At 35.5% G+C, this 11,484-nt stretch overlaps 1 protein-coding gene across 1 annotated transcript in view; it reads right to left on the minus strand.

Annotated features, from left to right (window-relative positions):
- CNBD1 (cyclic nucleotide binding domain containing 1) overlaps nucleotides 1-5,276 on the minus strand; it is a 472,954-nt gene extending 467,678 nt beyond the window's left edge. The window contains 1 exon segment of the mRNA XM_074386907.1: nucleotides 5,056-5,276. Coding sequence (XP_074243008.1) covers nucleotides 5,056-5,143 — 88 coding nt within the window. The 5' untranslated portion in view covers nucleotides 5,144-5,276.
- Between the last annotated feature and the right edge of the window lie 6,208 nt (nucleotides 5,277-11,484).

An 11,484-nucleotide genomic window follows, 5' to 3' on the forward strand; every position in this document is an offset into this window, starting at 1 on the left:
GTATGGTAAAGATTATGATGGTGTAATTACAGGAACATTTTTCCTATCAGCATGAGAACTCTCCAGCTCTGTTCCTTATAGGGCAGATTAAGGTACAGTTAACAGTAATGCTGATAATAACAACAATCTTGGATTGATGACTTGCATTTGGACTAGAAAGCACTATAGACAATATACAAATACCTTATCAGCAGTCACTGAAACTACCCTGAGTACTTGGGAATTTTTATAAAAGATGATGGTTTATAAGGGTTTTAAGCTAGGCCAATTCAGTACCTGCCCTATGTGACTCTCACTACCTTGAACCTGAGCTACTGTGTGGGTGGCCAAAGAGGGCTGGAATCTGAAGACTTCTTCCACAGAATAGGAAACCCTAACACTATCGTCATGGAAGGCTGTAATTTTATTCTACATATGTGTCAAGTGTGGCCAACTAAATGTTTAACTTAACCTTCAAAATCTTCATATACCTCTAATAAGTTTTGGTAAATAGGCTTAAGGAATAACAATTAAAGTATTTTAGCTGTAGTGGAGAGTTACATCAATGTAAGTATAGGATCTAGAACACAAGAGACACATTTTAGCCCAATTATGAAAGATTTAAATGCTGGATTGTGGAAAATAGATTGTAATCTAAGTTTTAAAGGCAAGTAGGACCCTGACAGCTTTTGAGTAGAGAGTTAAAGTGATCCAAAAAAGTTTAATAATCCTATCAGACAAGCAAATCTAGTTCACCATATATATGCTTGAAGGAAGACCAAAGATCACTTCCGCTAAAGATGCCGGAGGAGCAATCTAGTTGGCTGAAGGACTGGCAACCTGGAACTAAGAACAGGACTAATTTCTGAAACAGGCTGATAGAGCAGTAGCCTGACACTCAGGAGAGACCTAGCCTGACATCTAGTGGAGAGATGTGATTTGCAAGGCGTTGCAATTTACTTCATTTCCTGTTTCCTGCCTCAACTCCTGGGTACCATCAGGCTCACATTTAAGTTCCCATAGCTTAATTTCAAAAGGCCACTCAAATGGATTGACAAAAAATACATCAAAATAGTTCTAACAGTAGTAGGGAAAAAGACTAAATGTTTGCTTTGCAATAAAACATACATTTTTTTTCTCTTTGGGATTAAAAAATGATTTTTATCCTAAAAGACTAAGGTGAGGGAAAAAAAACTTCAATACGTCTGAATTTTACGATGGCAGTTTCCATTGGGACTATTATTGATTATATAAACATAGAAATGGACAAAAATATTCAGCCTTTTCCCTACCTTTTATTCCTTCTTAGAATTTTCATTCTTATTTTTTTCTTTTTTTTAAACTTGGTTTCTTTACACATTATACAATCCATTTCCCTGTTTTTTTTCTTCACTGACAAGCCTCCCCTTTTCTTACCTGCATTCCTAGGATTTGAATGGTTTAAAACTTAATACTCACTCTTTCAAATATGTACCTTTAATCCTTGGCTACTAAAGAACTGAAAAACTCTCAAATTACAGAAAATGCCTTTGAAGTCTTAGGAATGATGACACAGTCTTTTCAGGTTTTCAGTAAATGTAAGCCACAAAATGAAAAGGAGAAAAAAAAAAAAAAAAAAAAACCTTGCCTAAGAGTACTATCTTGTTTCTAATTTTCTTGATGTGTCTCTGGTCTTATCTTGAATGCTTTTCTTCCAACTCCTATGTTGGAACAAATAAAAGGTACCTACAAATGTTTTGTGAACCTAAAACTCTTTTGGTATCGAAAAAGCACAGAAATGATTTTTTTTCAAGTCAACCAGTAGTCAAAATGTAAAGCATATTTTTAAAGCCATTCTTTCTCGGAAGAATAAGCCTAATTTGTGTGAAGAAATAGAGTAGTAGCAAATTGACCCAAACAAAGGAAGCTAACTGTACCATACACCAAATAGTGAAGGATAGCTTCTTACCTTTCATTAAAATTTTTTTAAATAAGACTTTTTTTTCTTTCTTTCTTTTTCTTCGGGAAATCAACTTATAATAATAATGGGTCATGTGTGTACTTAAACCAGATGCTATTTCACTTAGCTGGTAAAACTGTACACTTGGCTAGCTGTAATGTTTTTAAAATAATTCTATCCTGAATAAAAAGTGACGTAACTCTTTTGCTTTTGAGAACATTCATTCCTCCCCTAAGGTTAGCAAATTGAAAAATCCTGAGGTACAAGTCCAAGAGAGCAGAGAAGACGACTTGAAAGTTTCAAGGAAAACAACAAAAAAGGTAAGCAGTAAAATAGCTCAAGAAGCTTAACTATTTGAAGTATCTGCGTCTGAATTTCAGAGTCAAAAAGATAGCAGTGGAGGACTGTTTCAAGATGTGTGAGATGTTGCCTCCCATACATCAATAGCATCTAAGTAGTCAAACGGGCAAGAATTCAGGGCAGGAGGTAAGGGGCCACCCAAAATGCTGCTGGCTTTGTTGTTGTGAGTAGAGAGAGTTCATTTACACAGATGGCACTATGAGGAGCCTCTGCCACTTAACTGTGTGAACCTTAGTATGAAACCTAAGCCTTATCATCCTTAAGTGTAAAACTGGAACACGTATTAGTTTTCTATTGCTGCTTTAAGATTACCACTCCACTGTCTTAGTGGCTTAAAACAAAAAAAAAAAATGTATTATCTAACACTTCTGTAAATCAGAACTCTGAAGCTGATTTCACTGAGCTAAAATGGCATCCCCAGGACTGCATTGCTTCTGGAGGCACTAGGGGAGAATCTATTTCTTTGCTTTTCCCTGCTTTTGGAGGCTGCCTGAATTCCTTGGCTGGTTTCCCCACTCCATGCTCAAAGCCAGCAATGACCAGTCAAGTCTTCCTCACATATCATTCTGACCGAGTCTCCTGCCTCCTCTTTTACTTATAAGGGGTCTCACAATTGTGGCAGGCACCCAGACAATCTAGAATATTCTCCTATCTCAAGATGAGCTGATCAGCTGCTTTAATTGCATCTGCAATCTTAATTCCCCCTGACATGTTCTATAACCTATTCATAAGTTTTGTGAGTTAAGGCAGGGATATCACTGGGATCATTATTCTGTCCACCAAAGACATAGTGTTCTTTTAAGAAATAAAATTTGCCAGGCCTGGTGGCTCACATCTGTAATTCCAGCACTTTGGGAGGCCAAGACAGGCAGGTCACCTGAGGTCAGGAGTTCAAGACCAGCCTGACCAACATGGAGAAACCCCATCATTACTAAACTTACAAAATTAGCTGGGCGTGAGGCACATGCCTGTAATCCCAGCTACTCGGAGGCTGAGGCAGGAGAATTGCTTGAACCCGGGAGGCAGAGGTTGCAGTGAGCAAAGATCATGCCATTATACTCCTGTCTGGTCAACAAGAGCAAAACTCCATTTCAAAAAAAAAAGAAAAGAAATGAAATAACATGCTAGATGTTTCCATACTACCTATAGAAAACACTCAATTAACAATATACACATGTAAATACTTACAGAGAAGGTGAATATGAGTCACTAAATCCAACCTAACTCAAAATACAAAGTATCAAGGATGTCTATAATGGCTGGATTTTCCTTTTAGGTATGTAAACATGCATTCCTATTTATGTCTCCTGCATTTTAAATTCATTTAGATATCCTTTGTAATGCAGGTTCAGTCATTTCATAAGTGGAAAGCATTCACCACACACTGACTTCCATGAGATCACTGTTTCAGCAGTGAGACAATCAGAGTTTACAAAGGGGAATTGTTGCCTTGCTACAGTTAGCAAAAAGACAGTTATTAAGGCAAGCAGGGCACGTCCTCAAAGAGAAGTCACAGACATAGAACATCAAGTGGGAACCTCTGAAGAGAACATTGGGAGCTCCACTGCTTTCCATTATGCTCTATTCAGTTCTGAGATCTAAATTGCTGCTGATTTTTCATCTTTTAATCACTTCACAGGAGTTAAGTGTCCTTGGGAGGCACTACAGAGGGTAGCACAAATCTCATCTCATTGATTCTAAATTAATTTGACCTTTTAACTCCCAGCTACTGAGTTTCCTGGGCTTTAAAAAAAATTATTTTACAGTGATTTCTATTTTCTCTTTCACAAATAAAACCTGAATAGCAGAAGCTGTGTTTTTTTTTTTAGCAAAATCACATTTAATTATTATTTCCACTCAAGTAGAAGTAGAAAACTTTGACCAGATGCAAGACTGTTTTCATAATACGAATGTATAAATGGAATTAATTTTGTTTAACATAAGGATTTTGTCTAACGTTGTCGAAGACATCAGTATACCCCTTCAAGGAGTATCAAATGCCACCTGTGATACCTTTAAACCTGGAGACTGTGAGCATTAACTTTTTTTAAATGTATTTGGAGAAATTAACTCTCACAGGAAAGTAAAAGGATGCATGGGTTAGCCTCTTCGAATCAATGCTATAAATCTGCCTAATGAATAATAAAATAAGAGTTAATGCTTTATTGAAGTTGAAAAGGGTCCTGAGTATTACCTTTGTTATCCAAACATTTTTTTTTAATTTTTAATACTGGGACTGATACATATTGCTAGTCAGAATTACAGTGATCAAATAATAGACCTATAAATTCAATGGCCATAAGAAGCTTTTACAATCTAAAGAATGTGTTTTGGGTTAGATTAATTACATAAAATAAGAAAATACTATCAATTGTATAAACTTTGAAGTATCTAGTTCTATACTTAATTATTATAATATTATAAGTAAAAGACTAGAAAATAAAAAAGTTAAATAAGAATAAATTTCAGTCTGAATAGTAGGAATTATCCTTTTTTTCCTTGTCAAATTAAAATGAGAATTCTCCTAGAGAATATTAAGCATTAATTATCCCATTAAGGGTAGTGAGACCAACTCTGGGTAGAGACTTAGAGAACTGAAATGACTTCAAGTAGAACAAGCAGGATTTACACGTCTACGTTCTTTCCATTCCACAGCACTGTCAATAAGATTCCCAATGTCCCTATCAACCCCGAAATACCGCGATTGCTGTATCTGGGGTAAGAACCACTGAAAACAACGGTAGATGTGTGAGATCATCAAAGTATTCCCCACTCACCTGGTATATTGCGAAGTGGAGGAGGAGGCACATTGCCAATAGTTGTCATATGAGAAAAAATAGCTGCCGGAAGAGGAGACATAGGCATCTTGATGGCTCAAAGGCAGATGACCAGAGGCTGCTTGAGAGGTAAATGATCACTCTTTGCCTGCAGGCTCATAAAGCAGAACCTCAAGGCCCTCTCTGATAGGCTGAATCCTACGGAATCTTCTTGTTCACAGTTCTTATCCATTGTTTGTGCATTTCCAATAGTGGAATCTAGACCAGGAAGTACTATGCTATATTTCAGTCCAGCGGAATTTATGAGGAGGACTTTATGAGCTACAGGGAGTAGCTGGAATGAAGAAGGAAATTATAGTCTACAAGGCAGATGTGGCAGCATCAACAGCACTCATGAGTCTAGGTGAAATGAAAGCATTCACTTTCTTGGTCTTCCATAGTCCAGAGCCCTTTTTCTGCCTACCAAATGTTTATGCTGGATACCACAGACTCTTTTTGTACCAGCCGTAACAAGGATAGCATATTTATACTGTTCTTCATGGCTATGTATATAGGGTAAACCATCACTTCTAATTATCATACACCAAAAAACCCACCCCTGCTTACATTTAAGTATATTCTGCTAGATTGTGTTACCTTTTTTTTTTTTCCATTATATTCTGCTACTTCACAATAATTAAGGATAGTTACAATGGCTAGGGTTTAGAAACCTACTTAATGTATCTTCTGATGCTGTGTATCATCTTTCAAGGTATCATAAATATTTTAATATTTATTTTAAAAACATATTTTCCTGGTATCATAACTGTTATAGTGAAACAGACAGGAGACAGGGAAACACCGGGTAGAAGAGGGCGGTTCCCTGCTAAAGGCCCCACCCTCGAGCCTGGAGACCTGCGGTCCTAAATGGGGACAGGCATTTCTGTTTTTGCACCCAAAATATTACTCCATCCTTTACCCATATAAACCCTGAATTGCAGGCTCCAGAAGCAGACGATGAGATGATACAAACAGAAGAATGGCAGAATGATGTGGCAGAGAAAGAGAGAAGAGGAACATCTGAACACTGAGAGAAGTTTGGCCACTGGACGGCCAAACTCCAAGGGAACATCATTTCCCACTCCATCCCCCTTGCAGCTCCCCATCCATCCTGCTGAGAGCCACCTCCACCACTCAATAAAACTCTGAGTTCTTCCTTCAAGCTGATGTGTAACTCAATACTTTTTGGACACTGGGCAAGAATTCGGGATACAGAAATCTGTCATGCTGGTCCTCTATCCTTGTGAAAAAAACAGTGGTTCCATTGAACTTGTTAACATCAAACCAACCACAGAGGGCAGGGCTAAAAGCATACACTGTAACACAGGCCCACTTGGGGTCCTGCACCCATCCACCTGTGTTCTTCCTCACCCCTCAGGAATTTGAGCAGCAGCAAGGACCAACGGAGCAGGCAAACCATACCCCGTCACACGTCCTGTGAGGGGAATCAGGAAACCCTCCCATTTCATCAGATAATATATAAAAGGACTGTGGCTGTTTGACACCTGAGCTGGACTAGTAGAGTGTTAACCAACCATTTCTTGATCAAATTCATCTAGATAACATTAATAACTAGAAAACATTAATTATGTTACAAAAGTAACAAAATTTTGCAACCTTTTCTATTAAAATATGTCCACACAATAAACTTACTCCAGTATAACTTTTCAATTGAATATATTTTCCTATTCCCAGTTTTACAAACTCCAAACTCACCCTAGTCTCAACTTTGTTGAGTCTCATCACTATTCTTCATCTTGCATTCCTTCCACTCTAGCCACCTGCCTAGCTCCCACTCCAGAATGTTTCCTTGACATTCCAACTCTCCCCTCGTTGGTGATCCCTACTGCCATCCTTCCATGGGCTTTTCTAGATCCATTCTCTTCCCAGTCTCACAGTTAAAGCCTACAGAACTGAGGACATGAATTTTTCATGAATGTTAAGCAGATGGGGCTACAGAGAATCCTTCTTTTCTGACACAGTTCTAATCAAACAAATGTAAGAGGAAGTTTTCTTAACACCCTAAATTTGTGATGATCAATTACCTCTCTGATTTCAAGTCATCAGTTCTTAGTTCTGTTTATTTTCTAGTTAATTTCCTGCTTTTCTGTATTTTCACCTTTCTCTTTTCTGTATTTCATATGTAACAAACCTTACACACTGAAAGCCACGTAATATCACAGTTCACGTTAACCCAAACCTTGCTTGAAAACAATTTTAAAGAAAAAAAAATATGAGACATGACAGTGCAAGTAAACAAGAACATTAAGGAGTAAATAGCAAAATAAATAACTAAAATAGCTTACTTAATTTTATCTGTCTCTGTAATATTCGTAATTGTGTATGAGCATCTACTACTATCTGCTGCTATGTGTCTAGAGAAAATCCATCACATCACAACTTCAGCTCCGCTAAATGTTTTTTGTTACTCTTTTCAATGTATTCTGAATCCTTTTGCAATTCATTCAAAGAATAATAACATAATCATATGATTTGTCTTTGAGAGACAGATGTATTACATTGTTTGCCAATGCCTGGACAGTACTTACAAGTCTAATTTTTTCTCAACCACTTACTGACAAAATTATCTTGAGCATGTCACTTAATCTGCCTTGGCCTCCATATCCTAATCTATGCAGGGGTACTGATACTACCTTATATAAAAATTATGGATATTGAATAAAATCATGAAAAAAAGTCTTAGAGCAGTACCTAGATATGGTAACTACTCCATTTTTATTAATAATAATATTACTATTACTGAAGTAAACTGAAAAATTCATATGGATTAAATATTTTTAATACATTAATAAAGGCCAAAAGATATACTGATTCTGAAGAGAAACCAGAGCATAAATATTTTTAATATTTTTAATATTTTTTAAAAGTACATTTAATATGCATTCCATTCATTCCTGCTACACAGTTAGCAGTAGTATATTACAGGTTCATTTTTTAAGATGTACCTTAAGTATTCATTTTGTATTGCAAAAACCAGTAACTAAATTTGCCATAATTTTCTAGACACTATGAATATATTTAATATGTCAAATATGCCCTATTTTGATTTTGAGTGTTTCATTCTGGTATTATATTTTTAACTATGTATTAGAAAAGATATGTCAAATTAAGATACCTGGCATAATTTTGTTAGAGATCTCAAAAAATTTTCCAAAACATCACTATTGATCTGAAGATACGCAAGTGTAACATATGTTATACCCACATCATTTTATTGGATGAATATTAATAGGCATTTTATTGGATGAATGTTAACTAAGCATATTTCCAATGCTTTCATAACCCCTTAGCTATACATGTAACGATTAAATGGCAAAGTCCTGAGAGGCACAAGCAAAAGTCCAAACAGTTATTTAGAAAATTGCTCCTGAGCACTGGCAGATAGGCTCTCAGGAGACATACCCCAGACGATATTTTAGAATCCTAAAACTGTGGAAATCTATTAATAGAAAACAATCTCACAATATAATCAATACATAAGGAGTCAGGTAAATTTAGATCATTCCGGGATCTGCAGGAGAACAAAATTGACAAAACGGAGGCTTTTAGTTTGCTGAAGTTGTAACATGCTGTGGTTTTAGTTTGTGAAGTTGGGTAGACAAATTGAGATAATTTTTAGAAATAGTGTAAAAGACAGGTCAGCCTAGAGAGTAAGAGAGGTGTAGCAGAAGAGAGTGAGAGAAAAAGTGGACAGTAATCATAGGCAGGCTTTTAGGGGAAGAAAGAGAAATTATTTGGAAAGGATTTTCAGTGATTTTTGCAATATAAAAAAAAAAATCACTCCATCACTCTAAAAATATAAACTTTTTCCAGTAAAAATTACATGTTAGTTAGATTTAAGTTTTGGGGAGAGTACAAGAACATTTTAAGAGTGGCTTCAAAAAGTTCTAGCAAAAGCAAGAGGGTCTTAGTCACTTTGAGGTTAATGGAGAAGCTATTTACACAGAGAAGACATTTTGAAAGAGTAATTTCAGAGTATATTCACATCCAAGGAAAATTACATTTTTTTATATTCTTGCTTTTTATAAAGCCATGAAATTTTACGTAGAATTAGCTATATAAAATATATTTGATAAAAGCATGAGATACTGTATTAGAAAGTCATTTTATTTTTAAAATGGAATTTAGAGTATGTACAGTACTTAGAATATGAGGTGAAAGACAGCACAGTACAGGGTAGAGATGATAGGCTTTGAAGCCATATGCACTGAGCCAAACCTCTTTGGTGTTACCCATTGGTTAAGTCATTTAATTTAACTAAGCTCTCGTTTTTTTCATTTGTAAAATTATAGGGGTGGGAGTAACTTCATTGGGTTATTGAGAGGATTGTGTAAAGTGTCTACTTAATTATGATTATTATAAATGTTATAATATATTAAACATGCAAAACATTTAATACAGTGCTTTACATACTATATGCATTCCAAAAAGAATTCCAGTTCCTTTCCTTTCTCTCTCTGCAATTGGCATATCAAGCTAACATACAAGAAAGCAGCCGGTGCAACAAGGATTGGCATATACCAAAATGAAATGAGGACTCACTTCAAACACTGAAGTGGCTCAGCATATGATTCAGAAACTAGAAAATAGAGCAAAAAAATAATAACTAGGACAGAGAAAGTGCATTAGCCATTCTTGACTAAAGCTTTCGGCAACATTGATGTGATGGAATTAATTGAGTATAGCAGAATCCACAGTATTTTGCATGTATGTTATTATCCTATGAAGCATTGAGAAGACACAAGGAGATAGCAAACTTTACCAAAAAGTACTAACAGGATACACATTTCCTCAGATGGACTGCTGATAAAAGTTTTTGTTACATTTAAGTTGCTTTTAAATTATTTTTCTTTATGTTTTGAATAGGTAATACATGAATATAATACAAATCTGTTTTAAAGTATTTATATACAGTAAAATCTATTTTTATCATCCAGCTATATAAATTCATTCCTCAGATATAATCTACACATGCAGAACCTAAACCTGCATACTTCTCTTACAAATTCCAGACTTTGATATATATATTGATAGTTAATATACGTTGAACAGTTTTTTCACAGCAGTATATATAGACCTGCCTCATCTTAGTTAAGCATTATTACATGATGCTTATTTGTATGCTGTATCATGAGCTATCAGTCCCATTATGATGGATATTCAGGTTGTTTCCAAATTGTTAATAGTGTGACAGTTAATATTTTATCTGTGTATTTACTTCAATTTTTATATGTATAGATATGTCCATAGGCCATAGTCCTAGCAGTGAGATTGCTGGGTCAAAGTACATGTGCACTGGAAATTCTGAATAATATTACCACATTTCTCTCTATAAGGTGTACCAATTTATCCCAAATTTAGCTATGTGTGAGAGTGCCTCTTTGTCTACATCTTCAACACTATAGCAATAGCCACCTTATTAATCTTTGGTATCCAACTTGTGACTTTTTTTGTTTTGTTTTGGAGACAGGATTCAACTATTGCCCAGGCTGGAGTGCAGGGGCATGATCTTGACTCATTGATGACTCGATCTCCTGGACTTAAGTAATCCTTCTTCCTCAGCCTCCCAAGTAGCTGGGACTATAGAAACAGGGTTTTGTCATGTTGGCCAGGCTTGTCTCAAACTAGGCTCAAGTGATCCTCTGGCCTCACCCTCCCAAAGTGTTGGGATTACAGGCACGATCCACTGCACCCAGCCAAATTGTGACTTTAATTTGTATTTTGTCTTGTTAGGAGTAAGAATCAGCATCGTAAATGTTTAAGAGTCATTTCCATTTTGTCTGTTTACTATCATGCATATCTTTTTCCCCATTTTTTTTCTGGAATTGTTAGTTTTTTTCTTACTGTCAGTAAAGAAATGAACCTTTTGTCTGCAGGTTCCTAACAGTTTTTCCAAGTTCTGCATTTGACCTCTGGATTTATACTTTTTTATTTGTGGTTATATAAAAAATTATTTTGTAGGTAAATTTATCATTTTTTTCCTTTTACAACTTCTGACTTCTTCTATTACATAGAAAAATCTCCTTGTTCTTATTACAAAATTACAGAAAATTTCATCACAAATTCTCCTAGTTTAGTACTTTCATCTTTATTTTCTGAGACACTGCTTAACAATCCATTTTTTGCATTTACTAATGGCTTATGCAATTTCAAATTTTCAGATATTTTTCACAATAATTTTGAATATAGCTATTATGCTCTTACTTTACAGATGAGGAAAATGAGGCTCTGAAAATTAAAACTATAGAGTTGAAATACAGTAAAACTAGAATTTGAACCAAAGTTTGTTCTGGTCACACTGATTCCTTGACTTAAAGATGTAAAATTGTCTTTATTTTTATTTGCACATATTTAAGGAATACTAGTGTC

Source organism: Saimiri boliviensis, chromosome 15, assembly GCF_048565385.1.
Source record: "Saimiri boliviensis isolate mSaiBol1 chromosome 15, mSaiBol1.pri, whole genome shotgun sequence".
NCBI lineage: Eukaryota > Metazoa > Chordata > Mammalia > Primates > Cebidae > Saimiri > Saimiri boliviensis.